Below are 18,949 nucleotides of genomic sequence, written 5' to 3'. Positions count from 1 at the left end.
CCTGCAGAGTGTGGGAGGGGGGGGCGCACGATGAACTGGTGTGTCAGGAAGATGCAGGGTCACTGAAAAAATCAAAGGGGGGCAACAAAAAAAAAGACAACGGGAGCTGCAAATTTGCTCTCACACTTTGACAGCTTTATTGAATGTGAAAATATTTACAGAGAAAACAATCTGCCCATCACACTCACTCACTCACTCGCTCGCTCTCTGTCCATATGCTCCCTCCTCTTCCTCCCAGACTAACACTCAGTCTGTCACTTCAACCCCCCCCTTATTTCCCGCTGACGGCTGCAGGCCGTGGAGTCCTGCCTGAGCTTCACTGGAGAACACAGCGTAGCCACGAGCCAGATGCTCCTTCCTCGCCACCTTCAGGGCGGGCGCCTCCTCCTCCTGTTCCTTCGTCCTCATTATCCTCATAATCTGCATTTCACAAGGCTTTCATTAGGGATTTGTCACCACATGTGTCTTCAAAAACCGACATGACGGAGTTCATTTCTGCAATTAAGCGTTTACTCATTGAAACATGTGCCTCACAGAATGAGACGGCGAGGTGTGAAAACCGTGAAGTGTGAGTGTACCGTCGGTCTCCTCGTCTTCCTCAGTGTCCCCCTCTGACTCCAGCAGTGTCGATTCCATCCCAAAGTCTCTCTTCACCGTGACGTCACTCCTGTAACATTTGGACCCCGGATTAACAAAAGGAGTTGCATTAACAGAGGAGTGAAAGACGTTTAAACCTATTAGCATGCATTAAATCATCAAAATATGCGATTCATCTGACCCAGAGAGGAAATAACAAACTCAGTGTTTCTACATTGTTCATTCACACAGCTTTTCTTAACTTCCCCAACTTTTTTGTACATTCTGTAATATAAAAAAACACAAACTTTTAAATATTATAAATGACAGAATAATACAGAGGAACAATCTGAATTTTAAAGAAAGATATACCGTAGATGCTTTACAACAGATACAAGTCATGTGATGTATTGCTTTTGAGTCAATGAGTCGATGCAATCAACTGGTTTTCTTTAGATAGAAAACTTTGAATCAATTTGACTGTATGATCTGGTTAAATTGTAAAGTGCCTTGAGATGACATGTGTTGTGAATTTGGCGCTATATAAATAAACTGAATTGAATTAAATTCTTATTCAAAACAACAAATCAATATTAACATCAATATTAACACACCATCCCTACTTTCAAAGCAGAGGCACCATTTGCTTTAAGGAAGGAAGGAAGGAAGGAAGGAAGGAAGGAAGGAAGGAAGGAAGGAAGGAAGGAAGGAAGGAAGGAAGGAAGGAAGGAAGGAAGGAAGGAAGGAAGGAAGGAAGGAAGGAAGGAAGGAAGGAAGGAAGGGTCTATTTGCTAACAATACTCTTATACTCTTAACAAGCTGTACATGAACTGTACTTTATGTTTAATTTATTTATCATATACTCTCTACTCATATATGTTGCAAACGTTGCTTGATCAAGAAAAAAAATCTATTAAATGTCCCTTTATCTTCTTTTTTGATCATATGAAAAACCCAAAATAAAAGACTGCTGTGTAAATCCCTCTCCAAAAAAACTCCAATAATAAAAATAAATCCGTAAAGGAAAGAAACAAACAAAAAGCATAGAAAGTAGTCCACTACTTCCCGTGTACGAACAGTACAAGCAATACAATTTTTTATATAATTGTTAGATGTATATCTAAAACAGGAGCACAAATAAAGCAAAGAAAACCACCATGTTTGTGATTTTAGGGTTGAATAGCTGTAAAAAGGTTCAAAGCTGCAAAAAGTTTTGCAGAGTGTTCCACATTTTGCTGTTCTTCGTTGATATAATTTCTCAATGAAAAATGTTGTCCATAAATTTAAGAGCAATATTAATGTAGAGTCACTGTTTTAAAAGCGAATTGCAAACAAAATAAATTACTGTTACAAAAACAGCAGCAGACAAGAGTTATAAAAAAAATTGTCAGTTTTTTTTCCATAATAAGTAAATGCTCTGCAAATAACAGCCCAATCTTGTCATTAAGTTTTCCATCACCTGCGTTATGCCTCTTCATAAAAGTTTGGAGAGTGTTTTCCAGTTTACATTATGATAATGCAAGTCTTTAGTTTTGCATAAAATAATCAGTGCAAAAAGCAGACAGGATATTTTAGACATTAATACTTGCTTCTTTATTTGAGGATTAGATGTAGTTTAAGTTCCTCAAACAAAAGCAAATTTCCATCCATACTTTCCTCCCATATTTTCCATTGTGGTATAAAATTCTAGGTTAGAAAAAAGATGGTTTTGAACACTTATTTGTCCCCCAAACATTAAACACATAAATATAATTGAGGAAAGTGTATCTTGTCAACTGATACATAGATAAGAATAAGTTATAAAAACCCTCAAAGCTCATTATTAGTGCAGCTGTAGCAAAGAAAAGCATCTTGGAGTCTCCATGACAACAACTTATTTTAACACTTTTGTACATATCTCTTCTTGGGGACCCAATAATCATAGAGGAAACTGTATATTTTCATTGTTCAATAGGAAAGCATAAATATTCACAGAGGAAACTGAATCAGAGCTATTGGTGAGAACCAACCCCACCTCTGCTTCCCAGAACTGGGGAGCTGCTCCCATACGATTAGGTCCCGACCCCCGGTCACCCAACGGTGGTCTCCACTACCAGTTGTCCATGTCGCAAAGCAGAGGATTCTGGGAGCATCGGGCCAGGACAGGGAGGCCAAATAGCGACACTGAGGCAGAGAGAACACTGCAGAGAGGAGAAAGAGATTAAAGGATTGGAGGCCAAGAGAGTAGTTTCCATTTAGACTTTAGTCCTTATTGTGTTTCTACACTCAGAGCGCAGAGAGAGGAACTTCTGGCTGCACACGCTTTAATCTTTGACTCACAGTTAAGGGAGCTCTCCCCGTTCGCCAAGTCGTAGCAGGAGCCAATTAAGAGGCCCCCGGTCTGATGAACACAATCTGTCACGCCGGTGATGCTGCTGTGATTGGTCAACCTGGATATCATTCCTATGGTAATTAAACAGATGTTAGTAGGAAGGATTATGCAGATTCTCCAAACATCTGTGGTGATCCTACTCCAGAGCTGACCAACCTGTCCTCCAGTGCAGGATCTTGATCCAGGCCCGACCGTACGCCAGGAACACCCGGTCTCCCCGCGGGCTGAGCTTCAGACGCCCGTCGGACCCCCCGCTGATGCCCGTCACCTGACCGCTCCAGTGGTGCAGCAGCTTCAGGGGTTCACGATCCGAACACTGGTTCTCCCACACAGACACCCCTCCCTCAACCGAGCCGCTGAACACCAGAGGACCCTGAGACTGTGGAGGGCACATGGTTGTCATGGCGACTTGAGTCCTTACCCACTCTGTGTGTGTGTGTGTGTGTGTGTGTGTGTGTGTGTGTGTGTGTGTGTGTGTGTGTGTGTGTGTGTGTGTGTGTGTGTGTGTGTGTCAGCCAGAGATTGCATGTATGTTTGTGGAAACGGAATTAAAGGGAATATTTTAAGATGTTTTTCGCGCTGCTGCCAGTTATAAATGGATTGTGTGCTTTGCATGAGAAACAACAAAGAGGGTGACAATGCTTTAGGCGTATTATGATGTTGGCAAATTGAAAAAAAAAAGAGAAAGAACTGTGCTTATGCAGCCCCGGGTTTCAGTTTTCATGAAATCACCCTTTTTGTAAAAAGTGGAAAACAAACAGTAGGCTCTGAAATTGGACCACAGCCTGCATCACAGCGAATATCTTTATCTCCATTTAAAAGCAAAATGAAGGAAAAGCTTGTTAGAGTGTAAGAGGGTAATTTCTTTATGAAGAATAGGCAATCCTAAAGAAAGTCTTTAAAAGCATGTTTTAGTGTTTTTAAATGTTAGTTTTGTCATTAGGGTGTTGGAGTATTCCAGCTGCAAAAAAAAAGGATCAAATACAGAAAGATAAAACAATATCTTTACCTATATTTCTAAAAAATATAATGTTTAAAAATAATCTTTATCACTTTGGTCTAAATCACACTCAAGAGCATCCAAAAGTATGCTAGAGCTGATTTAGTTTGTGCCAAAGATTTGATAGAGGAATTCCACAGGGACCCATCTTAGGTCCCTTCCTTTTTAGTTTGTATGCTATGGGATCTATTTTAAATCATAATGATTTAAGATCAATACATTTCCTAAATAATCTTTAAACCAGTAACTATAACCATAAACTTAACAGACTATTTTTCAGCTCTAGAAAACAAATCAAGTATTTTTTACCACCTGTACATCCTGACTTTGCTTTTTTTTAATAGACATGTAAGCTTTTAGCCAACTGTTAATATCCACATTTTGAAGCACAGCCGTGTTAAATTCACCCTTTACATGAAATAGAGATAACATAACAAAGACGTTTGCAATTAGGACAAAATGTAGAGAGTTTAGAAGCATTTGAATTTTATATTCAAAATAAAAATGTAGTTTTTCAATCCCCCATAATGTATGTTATCGTCAATACAACCATTGAGAAAACTGTTGACCTGCAGACAGTTGTTAAAATCTTCCATAAGAGCAATAAGTCCCAAAACGCTTGTTTAGTATTGCATCCAAACAACTGAATGTAAACCTGAGTGGAAGGAAAAGGCTGCTGGAAAAGAAACATAATCAATAGAGATACTAGTGGAGCAAAGACCTGTAAAGAGTTAGTGGGACACCCCAAAGACCTGGACTGTAGCTAAAATCAGTGCCTTAAAGCAGCACTGACAGATTATTTATTAAGTCTAAAGTCAGTGCAGACAGCTTCCTTCGGCTGAAAACCCTCATGGAGATGCTGATTCCATTTTTTACCTGCAGACCCACTAGAAAAACGATCTAGAAATAAGTAAAAATGTCTTAAATTAACCTTAATTTGAGAAGGTAAATGAGATAGTTTGCCAATGGAATGAGTATTTGTACTCTTAAAATAAGATAATTAGATAATATGCACATGAAATAAGACAATGCAAATGTGTCTTCTTATTTTAAGTGTAAATCTTCTTGTTCCATTGGTAAAATGTCTCTTTTATGTCCTCAATGCCAGAACAAATGCACTTATTTTAAGAAAAAAATACATATCTAGGTTGCAAAGTTTTCCAGTGCAGCCAAAGGTAGCAAATGCTGGTTCAGAGAACAGCAAACCTGTCAGACCTGAACAGAACCCCACGGATCCGGGTCCTAAGAACTTTCCTGCATGTTTTGCTTATTTTTTCTCCGTCACACTTGACTTAAATACATTGGTGGTTTACAGGGATCTGCAGCCCTAGATGGCTGCTGGGCAGGTTGGTACTGCAATAATTTGCAGGAGCACAGACAGCTACACCATGCAGGACAGTGGTTCCTCAGGAGCAGAATTAAATAGCCCTGCCATAGGGGAAATATGGAGTATAGTTAGAAGAAAGATGAGAGGCAGCAAAGGCAGCTGTACAGAGTACCTAAAGGCTGCTACAGAGCCACCCCAGGCTTCTTTAACACCTGGCAAAGCCCCAAGCCTTAATGCCACTTGGCATTGATGCACATACCGTACAGTAGATGGACATACTTATTACTAATCAGTGCATCAAGAATCCGATTTCTAATACTTCTTTAAACCTTTATTATTTATATTTTTTAAATGTCCACATTTGGCATATAAAGCAGCTGGTTGCATTGATGTGTCAGAGAGGATTTATCTAGAGAAACTATATCTACACTGCAAAAAATCTAAATCTAAATAGATATTTTTTTTCTTAAAATAAGTGCATTTTTTTCTTTAATTGAGGAGGTAAGTGAGGCTATTTGCCATTGGAACAAGAAAATTTTAATTTTAAAATAAGAAAAAAACAACTTCATTGTCTTATTTCAAGTGCATAATATCTAATTATCTTATTTTAAGAGGAAAAAATCATATTCCATTGGCAAATAATTTTATTTACCTACTCAAATTAAGGGTAAATACACGTATTTCCTGAAATTTGTACTTATTTTTAGATCGTTTTTGCAGTGTAAAGGTAGAATCTTAATTGTAGGTGTGAGGTTGTTGTGTTTTTTTAAACAAGACTATACACATTAAGCAACAGTTAAGTAGTCAGTAGTACTATAACAGTAACCTGAGTTTGTATTTCATTTTATTGAAAGATCCACTCAGGGACTCGGTGTGCACATTAGCCAGATGGCTAATTTTACTATGTGCTGTCCCAACCAAATAAACATGACTCACCTGGATGGAGCTGACTGCTTCCTGGTGAGCGTTGACTGACTGGCAGTTCTGGAAAGTGTGCCAGCTCCAGGCTTGAACTTTCCCCCCGTCTGCAGGGTGACAGAGTGTGAGGTTAACGTGTGAAGACAGGCGGCCGACAGTCATTATCGCTGGTCGCGGCTGACACACCTGAGCCAGACAGCCGAATCAACTCAAAATGAACTGGTAGCTACGATAACTTAATGACAGGCGAAGCAGCAGAGTCAAGATTCAGCAGGAATATTTGTAAAGACGTAAACACAAACCTGGGATGAAATTGTGCACACGCGTCAGTGGAAACAGACCAATTATTCTATCCACTGTGTCGCTTGCACTTTGTGCCCTCGCAGATACACACCTGAGCCAGTGATGATGTAGCCATCCCCCTCAGGCGCAAAGCAGAGCGCGGTCACCACGTTGAATGTGTAGATAGATTTAACACACTGCCCTGAAGGTAACAGCAAAATGCTGTTTAATTGACAAGATACAAGCCATTATATGTTTCAAGCAAGTAAAGCCTGTGTGTCCGTGTTGATGTAGTAATCATACCGATGCTCAGGGCCCAGATCTTCACATGGCTGTCTGCAGAACCGCTTAAAATAAACCTCTCTTTGTCAGACAAGGACAGGGACCAGGCTGAAGAGAAATGAAATCACAGACAAAGGTTGTAAACGGAGTAAGAATTTGGACTTAAACACACAGCTGTAAACCTATCGAAACACCTTTATCAAGAACCTGAAAGAAACCACGTTTCTTTAGTCTTTAAAGTAAATTTAATGTTCTTCTTTGCATTCTTCTAGCTGTACTTGATATTTGTAACTTTTTTTTTTCCTATTCGGGGTGTTTTTTTTGCCCTTTTTCTGTGTAATATTTGTCCCCGGCCAGCGACCACAGCACCACATGGGGCCAAATATTGTTTACAAAATGAGCAACGACACAAGTGTAAGAGAGGATCAAGTTTGAGTTCTAAAATATGCATATCTATAGCAGATGAGTCTTTCACTTTGCACACAGGCCAACTGTAGGTTTCACAGCAAACACGTAATGGTTCAACTGGTCCAGTATATATAGAAATATATAGATATTCCAATATCCTTCTAACAGAGAGGAACCTCCACCAGAAGCAGGCTCAGTGAGCATACATAGAGGAAATGACTAAGGTTTAAGAGGACTGAAAGAGGACAATAAAATAAATAAAAGTTATTCTGTAGGCAGAGACAGAAGCAATATATGACCTAAAGAGCACCGTCCCCAAAAGGCAAGCATGGTGGTGGGAGTATCATACTTTGTGGCTGTTTTTTTTTTTTTTTTTTTTGTCCTCAAACATCATTACATTTAGCGGCCAGTAAAGCACCAAAGACGAGTCTTTCAGAAGGACTGTAATGAAAAAACTAAAATCAGAGGAAAAAAAGAGACAAAAGAAAGAAAACTCCAGAAACAGACAAAGGAAATGTTTGTTTAAAAGAAGGGAAGTAACTGGTTAAATAAATACAGCAAAAAACAGACACAAGACCTGATAAATACACCATTGTTTCAATGTCTACAATACATTTGCTTTGATGGAAAGTTACCACACACAGAAAAATTAATAAATGCAGCTTATAAAAAATTTGATAGCCATCTTCTTCATTATAAAATACTATTTCTTGTTTGTCTAAATCAGAGTTCTGTAACCTGCGGTTCTTTGGCCCCTCTGATTGCTCTGAATAGTTTCTAAAAATGATATACAGAACTAACCAATGTAAATACCAGTAAAGAATATTTGAATTTTCATTTTAACAACAGAATGACATTAAGAGAAGCAAAAATGTTTTAGAGCTATTTTTCAGTTTTATTATTGTATTACTTTTTGACATCAAATATTATTTTATAGAAGAAAATCCTTGCTTCATCTTTATAAGTTTTTTCCTTACATAGAAAACAAAAAATACAAATAAACAGGTGGTTGTTTAGGGTGGCAACAGGTTTCCTATGGCAGATATTTAATAAAAGCAACAGGTTGTGTTTTATGAAAAGCTCTGAGTAACTTTAATTAAGCCGGACTCAGGGTGAAATGGCTCTTTGGATAGGAAAGATTGCAGATCTAAATGTTTTCTTTCATAAACTTAACTACATAAATGACTAGAAATTGAAACTTTCAGGCAGCTGGATTACAAAATGTCTTATGATCCGAATTTTAAAACAGGTGTATTGCAAAGTTATCTCGTGTGTGCAGCTAATTATTCTGCTGAGTTAATAATTCAGAGCCTTTGAAAACTGTCTTCTGTTTCTGATTGGACTTTCAGTCACATTTTACACCAAAACACATTTATTTTTGGAACACAAACCCCATCTCATTTTAGAATACATTGCTGTAGGAGATTCCTATGATGTTCTATCTGCGTGTTGTTCCATAGATGAACCAGAATTGCAAAGTTCTGCAGTTTTATTCCTGATATCCTGTCTGCTTCCTTTTAAGTTTTCCATATATTCGCAGGTTTGCCTCCATATAACTAATAAATAGTTCAGAATGCCATTAAGTGATATTAGGAAATAATACAATATATGTTGTTAATAAACGTTTTACAACCCTAACCTGTTATTCTGCTTCTTTTAGTGAAATCCAAGGCATAATTAGGAGAATAAAGAAATGAAGGAGGACTTTTCCAGCGTTCTTCAAATGAGTGTGATTGTGTATGAAAGGATTAAAGAGGGAAAACGCACAAAATAAAATAAGAGAAAACACGTTTGTAGTAAGGAGGGAAACCGGCTCAGAGACTGAGAGAGTCCAGCAGGACTGGGTTGCTCCTCCACCCTGTGTGCTTTAAGCGGGAACACCGAGGAGAGGGGAGGGAGAGCCAGCAAATCGAATGATGGAAGGCTGCCTTCTGCAGACAGACAGTGAACTCTCCAAAGTGTCTATTGAGGTTATTTCTCAGTGGAGTTGATCTGATGAACTGCTCCTATAATTACCAGCCCGCAGGATAGGGGCATTACTCAGCCGCAGACGGCCCACAGGAGTATCTGTGTGGACTCACCCAGCTTCTTGCAATACTCAGGGGGAGGTACAGACAGGCAGGTGACTCCACCAGTGTGACCCCCCAGGTTCTTTTGCTCTGTTGCCGTGGGAACATGCCACACCTTCACCGTTGTATCTCGACTGACATAAAGGGAAGAGAAGTTTGAGACTAAATTCCAAGATCTCAGGAGGGAAAATACAGGTGAGGCAATGATGGCGGGCGTGAGCGCCTATTAGAAGATAAATTAGGAGGAATGCTCGTTTTGCCCATCCATTATGTAAATAATGTGCTACTTTACCTTCCAGAAACCACCAGGTTGTCAACAGCAACCACGCTGGTGACTATGTCACTGTGACCCTCCAGCAGCCTTAAGCGAAACCTCGCTTTCTCCCAGGACGTTTTGAGGGTTGAAAACTCTGCTTCTGCAAAAGGAAACAATTTGTGCAATTAGCACTGTTGACTCATCAGCACCCTGCCTTGTTAATCTACAGTGCACGACTCCTCAGTATGGATTAGTGCGGTGCTGCTGCTGCAAAGCGTGGGGTTAAATTAGCTCCATGGATGCAAAACGTGGGCCCTGTCTTCAGGGAAGCACATCTCCTCCTGTTGGTTTTAATCCTGGATGCCACATGAGCTTGTTAGGACTCCTTGGGGGCATTACGTGTTTAATCTGGTTTTAGATGGTAATCGAAAATTAGGACACTAGCTTTGCTCTTTTAACTCCCTGAGACAAAGTGAAATGACAGTCTTTCCTGTCACTTTTGCTAATTAGCCCACCTTCCTGTTGCAGTAGCTGTTCTGGAGAGCATCCTGACTTGTCTCTGCTCTGAGGAGGCACCTCGCTCCCAGCAGGCGGTGCTACCACTCTCTGCCTGGCAGCCGGCTCTGGCGTTCCTGCAGCTTTGGACTCAGTTTCTCCCTTAAGGATCTTGGCGGCTGGAGGCGTTTGTGATGGAAGGGTCTCCAGGGCATGTTGCCTGTGCCAGAGCAGAAAGCAGGAGCTGAATAAATGATCAGGATTCAAAATGCACATTGCAACCTTTGTGACGTCAGCTATACCGGAATAGGAATATTTGCAGCAACTTTTTTCTTTAAGTACTTATATCCTTTGTTGATATTCATACTTTTTCGTGCTGTAACCACAAGATTAAATAATTGATATTTTATGTGAAGCCCAATCATTTATCCAGAATTGTCCAAAGGAAATGATGAAGGATTTTCCCAGTTTTGTGCTAATTACAACCAAAAATAGCTTCATCCATCTGCATTCTTTGGATTATTTATATTTTCTACACTCTGTACAACCACTTATTTACTGAAATTAAAGTGGCAGGTCTTCTGGGGTTTGTCTCTACCAGATGTACACATCTGCCGAACATGTTGCCTACTGATCTTTGCAAAATAGCTCACACTTAATCAGGATGGGGAGTCAGATTAAAAATGAACTTCCACTTTTAAGTCTTTTTGCAGATTTTCTACTTTGACTAGGTCATTAACACGCCAGTATCCTTTGATCTAAACCGGGGGTCTGCAACCTGCAGCTTTAAAGGCAGATGCGACCCTCCGACTGGCTCCTAATAACAGCAGCCAGTGATGTAATAGAACTGAGCAGTGTTTTGGTATATAAAGGAAGGATTTCATGTTAAATCCAGAAAGGGTTTTGACAACTGAATAACTGTACAAAGAATGTTTTTTTTTGTTAATATTTAAATTATATTTTTTCCTGCATGTTATTATGAAACCAAATCAGCTTTATTTTTTCAGCATTTAAAGAACCAAGAACATGTGATCATATTCCAGAACTTTAAGTTTCTTTTACAATCTGAACATATGAGACATTTTATACAGTAAGAAGTTTAAAAATTAACAAGCTATATTTTTTTAGAGTAAAGTAGGATTTGTGGCTTAATGGTAGCCAGGTAAATTTCACAAACGGTCGCTTTTTAGCTCTAACTTCCCAACACCTCTGACCAGCTTCCCTATCCCTGCTGGGGAAAAAATGTCCCTCCACAGCATGATGCTGCCACCACCATGTGTAACAGCTTTACTCTCTACCAAACTGTTTTCATTACCAGAAGGTTTAGATTTGATTATCTAAAACTTCTGCTTAACTTTATCTTTCTCTGTTAGCATTTTTAAAGCGTCACATAAATGTTATATTTATGCAAAGACTAAATCAATTCTATGTCATGGATTTTAGTTCAGGGTGTCAATGCAAAGGGGCTTTAAAACAAATATATGTTTGATATGTTTTTTAATTTTTTATTTTCTAAACTCTGAAATCTTTTCTTTCTACTTTACAATTATGCACAACTTCAGCTGTGTTTGTCCATAAAATCTTATTAAAAATATGAAATCTGTGGTTGTAAGCTAATAAAATGTGAATCCATTTGTTGAGTATCAATATTTTAATGAGGCGCAGCAAAAAGAGTATTTCCTCATAAGGGTGGGGGTATTGTTTTACAGGTTGGGACAGATAATGTAAATGTGAAATCTGAAGCTGATGATTAGGGAGACGAGGGACTCCATTAGGGAGGGTGACATCAGTAATGTTAACATGACACGTTACTAAAATGTGGAAGTTCCCTTTTTGTAAAAGTGCAAGAAGATTTGACCTCCAGTGTGTTTCCATCGACATGCAACAAAGATCAAACGCTTCAAAGTGAATGTTGTTGCTTTTGAAAAATTATCCTTCTCTCCATATGCACCCCACCACATACACACCCACTGGTACCTCTCCCTCACTTCCTTACACTTGTCTTTTCATCTTCTCCTTATTTCCGTCTCCCACGATCCCCAGAGTTTGCTGCGGGCCAGAAAGCTGCAGCTGAAGCTCAGCCAATCTGGAGCGCAGCTCCGCCTTCCTGGAGATCTGACAGGAAAAAGTCAAGAGATCGGTAGTAAGAGCAAGCTGCTAAATCCACAAGTTGTTTATATGCACAGCCGGATCGCACAGTCTGTTTCCGTCTATTAGGCTGCAGCTCTGAACATACGCTGTCTGACTGTGGGGCTTTGAAATATGCATGTCTGAATAAGTTAGATGTCAAGTGTACATCAAGTGTCTGTTTTCTCCTGTTAAAGGCAGCACACTCCATCAACTTTACACAGCTCATCACACTTTCAAGAGCTACTCTGCATCTGAAAACAACTGGAAATCTCTTGTGGTTTGATGCTGCTGATGGCAGCCTGGCTTTTTTACGTTTATTTTATTTTTCCTGCATGAGGGTGAAGACTTCATGTTTTTAATTGGCTATAAAAAGACACGGTGCGTTTTTAGTGCAGGCCACAAAGTATGAAGCCAGCGCTGAGCTGAAGTGTAGTAAATCGATCCGTGTAGGACTTTAAAGGGACAAAGAAAAATGTTGGCTTTTTTTTTTTTTTATGAATAATTGGGCTTGATCAGCTTTACTCAAAATCAAAAGGTCTTATATTAAAATGTGTTTGATGATCCGAAGCATTCAAATGTGACAAAACGTGAGCAAAAACAGAGGAGAGATTTTTCACACTTTGAAGCTGTTTTTTATTTTCATATACCAATGCTTTTGATACTTTCTTGAAATTTCTGGGGGATAAAAAAAAAATCACAGATTCTTTTGTATGTGCTATAATGAAACAACAACAAAAAAAACAAAATGACTTGCAGCTCAGATCCGAAAACCAGAAACAGGAAACAGCCCATAAGAGCAGCCCTAGATGGCAGCGATACAGTATTAGCAGACACTAAAACACTCAAACACACCTCTGATAAAGGTCCTTTTGGCCCCAAAGGATTGAAAATGTTTCATTCAGCGAGTACTTCAGACTCACCGGGCGGCGGGGGGGTCAGGTGGGGCTGTCACAGTCAATTTAAGAGTGAATTTATCCAGCCTCCAAATATTTATACTCTTGAGCTACGTTTCCTGGAACACCAGAGATGGGAAGAGACCTTTTTCTATATTTTCCTCTCCTTTTATTAGTTATTGCAAAACTACTCTTCTGATGTTATATTATTTTACTTTAGTTCAGCAAAGAAACACCCGAATCATCTATTGTTTTTATTCCAACATGACAATACACAACTGTTGTCGAAATAAGCAGCATGGTCATTTAATTTGACAGAAATCCAATAACTCAAACAGTATTTTCTAACAAACAAAGGGTCAATATTTCACGATCAGTTAATCGTAAAGAACAAAATATTTTCTACATGAAATATTGATTTAAAATTTCTTAGAAATGTGCCGTTATTTACTGCAGGAATATCTTCCTCACTGTAAAAATATGCTAAACGTTTCCACTTACTATTCATTTCAACCATTAAACCAGACGAGCAAGCATGTTAGGTTGCTTCTCGTTATTGCCATATCAGTGTAACATCATAGCCTCATTAAAAGTACAATAAAATAAAACTAAACTGGTGATAATTCTGCTTTTTGGTCATCAATGAGGTCGTTACAGTTGTAAAATGGTCTAACCTGCATTCCAATTACAGTTCTTTAGATTGATTTTTCTTGCTTTTTGCTAACAGGCTGGATATTATTATTATACATAATGTCAAAATATACGGTAACCTTTTTACAAAACCAATAAAAAAATCCTATTCAGAAGCTTGCTGAAAATAAAATTCATAGTTATGTACAAAATACAAAATGATCAGAGCTTTAGTCAATGAAGGGACTGTTTTGCTCTTGGCTATAGCGGAGCAGAAATGCATAAAAAAACATTTTAAAAATATAACATTCATAAAAATATAACACAAAACTGTTAGAAATGCCTTAAGAGAAAAATCTGATTGCAATAACTATTCAGAATATTTGTTAGGTTACAGTTTAAATATCTGTTTTATAAGGGAAATTAATGTTGTTGTTTGATCTTAAAGAATTTGTTGATTAAACTGAAAAAATAGCTTCTGCTTTATGGGAAGGAAGGACATGTTAATCTCACCTGTTCATTGCATAGAGACGAAAATCAGTTCCTTGTTTCCAAAAGAACAGACTTAAGGTTTGCAAATGGGGTCATTAATTAAACAGTTGTTACGTTTAATTTGGGCAAATCTCTTTTTAAAGGTCTCTTTTAATAACTGGCCATTAACAAATATACACTAAATGAATTGTTTTGTAATAGCGAGTTTGTTAAATAAAGAAAAGCTATCACAAAGAAGCAGCTGCTCAAACAACAGAGGGTTAGGAGGACATTAAAAAAGCATTCCTCTTGCTTAAAAGATCATTTTCTATTTGAGATTCAAACAAAGGAGCTTTGAGGGAATCTGGAAGGGGTGGAAATATTCAGAGCCCCAAAACGCATTTCTTCTGTGATAATGTTTTCTTCATAAACCAAAATTTAGCATTCTTTCCTGCTTTCCATCTTCTCATATATTCTACTCTACACAGATTGCTTTACAAAATCACTAGCAGCCCTTAAACCTTCCAACATTCAAGATTTTCAAAACATTTCTTAGTAGAAATATGTAACTTGTGCTGTTTTCATCTGTCTCCTTTAATCCAACGCCCTGAAAGAAAATCTAGGGGAACTTTTTGCCTTTAAAAGTAACTCTAAGGAGTTTCAGCTGTTCTTTGAAGGCATCAGAGGCTATTTAGTTATTATTTAATTGATTTTATTTTTCTATTGTATATACTGTGTCTAAACATCCTCTATTTTCTTGTATGTGCAATTTTTCCTGCTACTGGAAATACAATTTCCCGAAGGGAGTAATCCCAAGGGATTAATAAAGTCAAGTCTAAGTCTAAGTCTAAGTTGAGAGAAGGAGCAGGGCTATAAAGACTAAGACAAACAGCTGACAGAGCTGTGGAGTTTGAAAGGAATTTCCCTCTGGGATTATTAAAGTATGTCTGATTCTGATTTAAAGAAGAGTTCCAGGCTTTAAATATCTCATCGGGCAATTTTCAGTCCATCATCTGAAAATGAAGCGAGTTTGACGCAGCTGTAAACCCTTCAACATATCTATGTCCACCTAGAACAGTTTTAATAACAGCGCTGTGGCCCGGAGCTTAATAGCAATACCTCTGATAATGCTGATAATACTATTTTATATACCATCACAAAAAATTAAAACCCTTTAGAGTTTAGTCTCTGAAGCTTGAAATAAATGACCCTCCAATGTTTTCCACTAAGAAACAACTATCAATAAATATGCGACAGAAATGAACATCATAATATGTTAAAATCCTGTTTGGGTTCATTTTAAGTCATTTGAGGGTTTCATATCTGTAACCTTCTTTCTGTATATTTATCATCCCAATTAGGAGCTGGAGGAGCAGCTCGGCATAGACAAATAGGGAGCATTATTTCCCTCCAGCATTTCCATTGTGACCTTTAACAAGAAGACATATCTCTAAAGTTCCTGCTGATTATTTTCCCTGATGCATTTTGTTCAGTATGAGTTGATCAGATCGGCTCAGATCCTCGGGCAAAATCTGTAAAATCATTTAATGCACTATTTGTAGGAGCCGATTATTTTTGGTTAATAATTAACAAAGTTTTTTTGTTTTTGTGCATAATCTAGCTAAGTTTATTTTACTTTATTGCTTGATATCTGTTATGAGATTATGTTTTTTGGTTATTTAGTCATGTTCCTTTGTTTTTGGTTAGTTATGATTAATTTAGGTGAATTATTTTTATAAATAGGCTGTCAATGATAGGACCTACGGAAGAGGATTAGGGCCACTGGAAAAAAAATAAAAAATTAACTGCTTTTTACATTTTATTTCAGTTTTTTATGGGGAAAAAAGTTGGAATTCTGACTTTTTTCTCAGAATTCCGACTTTAATCTCAGAATTCTGACGTTTTTCTAAGAATTCTGACTTTAATCTCAGAATTCTGACTTTTTTCTCAGAATTCTGACTTTAATCTTAGAATTTTGGATCTTAATGTAGATCGGCACTATGAAGGAAAAGATGTGAGAGCACTCAGCTTCAGTGACAAAGATGTAAGTTGTTTGGGAGGAACAGTAACACATTGGTGGAATATGAGGGGATTAGGCGACTTTTTACGTGATGCTGAAAAGACATAGCAATGGCTTGATGCTAACATGTTTGTTAGCTGTCAGAATTCAGTCAGAATTCTGAGATTAAAGTCAGAATTCTGACTAATCTCAGAATTCTAACTTAAATCTCAGAAAAAAGATTAAAAATTAAAGTTAGAATTCTAAGAAAAGTCAGAAATCTGAGATTAAAGTCAGAATTCTGAGATTAAAGTTAGAATTCTGAGATTATAGTTAGAATTTTGAGATTAAAGTTAGAATTCTGAGAAAAAAGTTAGAATTCTGAGATTTAAGTTAGAATTCCGAGAAGTCAGAATTCTGAGATTAAAGTCAGAATTCTGAGATTTAAGTTAGAATTCTGAGATTAAAGTTAAAATTCTGAGAAAAGTCAGAATTCTGAGATTAGTCAGAACTCTGAGAAAAAAGTCAGAATTCTGGGAAAAGTCAGAAGTCTGAGATTAAAGTTAGAATTCTGAGAAAAAAAAGTCAGAATTCCGAGATTAAAAGTCAGAATTCTGACTTTTTTTTTCTCATATTATACTAAAATAAAATTTTAAAATATATTTTTAAATTAAATAAAATTAAATATATATATATATCTTTTCAGTGGCCCTAATCACCTTCCGTAAGGACCAGCATGCATCTGGGCGGGCGTATGTTTTTACCAGCTGAAGTGAAACATGAAGGAAATGTTTGTCTTTTTGTGTTTGCTTGCCTGAGGAGAAAATAAACCGAGAAAACTAAAGCAGTTTACATGGAACATTTTTTTCTTTTGCCTGAATAAAATTAGTCCATGGAGCATCTGTGGCCTTTTTTGTCTCATCAAAGCTGGGCCACAACACTGTTATTATTAATAAATGGTAATTAGCTCCTTCATGAATACAGTGGTGGTATTTAATGAATAGAAACCAACTATAACAATTCTGCTGTCTAAACCTCATTTAAAGCCTCATCATAATAAAGTGCAATAATCTCTAAACTAGTGTTTTCTTATTTCAAACTCCTCTGTTGTTTCCTTGATTTCTCATTTTAAAGTAGTATCTGTCCTGACATGCTGATCAGTCACACAGGGAGATTCACATGTATATAAAAGTCAAATAAAGTGTTTCTGTACCTTGAATTTCTCCTCTGGACTTAGATTGATTTTTATTTCCAGATTTTCAATCTGCCTTAATTTCTTCTGCAGCTTTCTCACCTCCCCCATCTGAAGCTATAAAGGTGTTTAAGGCCCCGCAGGTCGGCTCAGATTATAAATACTGAATCTAAGGGATCATAAAGTCTCACGTGCACGATATGTGTGATGATAAACGCCTCTGATTAGTCTGGATGTATCTGAAGGATTATCGCTCTGTCTGAGACGTGTCGCCGGATGTTGACGTTCCACTGAAAACAGTAAAACTGCCCCACAGCGACACCCAGTGGCGAAGAACTTGTTTTCACATTTCGGGAAAGCTGTATACCAAAGTCATCTGTATTAAGACAATAAAAGACCTGAAATATGTCAGTTTGTGGGCAATGAATCTTAAATATATGAATGTTCAAGTTTTATCATTACATTATGGAAAATAATTAACTTTATCACAATATGCTAATATTTTGAGAAGAACCTGTATAGGGCTGCAACTAACGATTATTTTTGCATTATTTTTTTTTATTAATTGATTAATGATCAGATAGCAAAAGGTTCCTTAATGAAGACTTTTTTATGAAATGAAACCAGCTGAAACTAAAACTTTCCCACTTGAAAAGGTTCTGCATAGGGCATATTGACATTTTTTTATCTTAAATGCAAAATGTTAATATATTTTCTTTACAATTTTGGTATAACCGCTCAAGGGTTTGTTGCTCTGTCAGCTAAAGACATGTTTTACAAATCAATAACTAAATTAGTTGGTGATTATTTCAATAATCAATCAATCACGATAATTGTTTTCAGTCCTAAAATTGTATTTAACTTCCTGTTGAAATTCGCTTTCATTACTTAAGAAAATTACTTGTGATGAACTAAGAGGATGGAGGGCCGAATTTTCTTGATTTTACAAAATAATAATAATACTTTCAAGATGAATTGGTGGAAATCATGTTTTAAAAAACATCCTCAATTTGGAATATTTTCCTAAATTACATGATTCATATTTAGTTGTTGTCAGTTTTTTTCATCCTCTGTAATTACAACAAAGAAAAAATACCAGTTAAAAGCTGTGTATTTCACAAGCAGGCACTTCTTTCTTGGGCACTTATTTATAAAAAGTATTTTTTCCCCTCATAATTTTTTTGATTGGAATAACAATAACATTCTTTAGTCATTATTTTACTCCAAATGGTTTAAAAATAAAGTCCTGTGGTAGGGCAGCTATTTGATGAAAATATTTGTCTACTAAGTATGAATGAGTTTGACGAGGAGAAATAACCTTGCTGTAACTCATAAAGATCATGATGTTGTGTTTGTTGTTGTTGTAATGAATTAAATATGTGAACTTTTAAGAGAGTTTTTGTTTAAAATAAACCTTTCTTAAACATACAATCATTGGTAAAGCTTGTTCTTCTTCAGCCTGAAAAACATAATGAAATTATTTGTCCTTTTTTAACAAATGTGATTAGTGCACCTCCAGCTGTTTTCTGTTGGGAGGACTTTGCCCCAGATTCACAGTCAAAGCAAGTATAGACATTTCATCAGAAACTTTTGATAGACATCAAAATGAGAGATTATTTTTTGAACAGTTTTACCGGACTTACCATACAA

The 18,949-nt window shown here is 37.1% G+C and overlaps 1 protein-coding gene across 1 annotated transcript; it reads right to left on the bottom strand.

Moving 5' to 3' along the window:
- Positions 1 to 113: 113 nt before the first annotated feature.
- Positions 114 to 17,591, bottom strand: si:ch211-154o6.3 (uncharacterized protein LOC563854 homolog). The gene is made up of 13 exons (XM_038284357.1): positions 17,321 to 17,591; positions 11,981 to 12,099; positions 10,005 to 10,204; positions 9,526 to 9,649; positions 9,246 to 9,367; positions 6,778 to 6,864; positions 6,587 to 6,676; positions 6,211 to 6,299; positions 3,104 to 3,326; positions 2,896 to 3,018; positions 2,591 to 2,756; positions 579 to 667; positions 114 to 420 (listed from the first exon to the last, which is right to left on the bottom strand). The coding sequence occupies exons 1-13, from the start codon at positions 17,408 to 17,410 to the stop codon at positions 317 to 319; spliced, it is 1,626 nt and encodes a 541-aa protein (XP_038140285.1). The 5' UTR covers positions 17,411 to 17,591; the 3' UTR covers positions 114 to 316.
- Between the last annotated feature and the right edge of the window lie 1,358 nt (positions 17,592 to 18,949).

Source organism: Cyprinodon tularosa, unplaced genomic scaffold (genome assembly GCF_016077235.1).
Source record: "Cyprinodon tularosa strain WSP-4 unplaced genomic scaffold, ASM1607723v1 ctg2, whole genome shotgun sequence".
NCBI classification, from domain to species: domain Eukaryota; kingdom Metazoa; phylum Chordata; class Actinopteri; order Cyprinodontiformes; family Cyprinodontidae; genus Cyprinodon; species Cyprinodon tularosa.
This window is presented reverse-complemented; position numbering and strand designations above follow the sequence as displayed.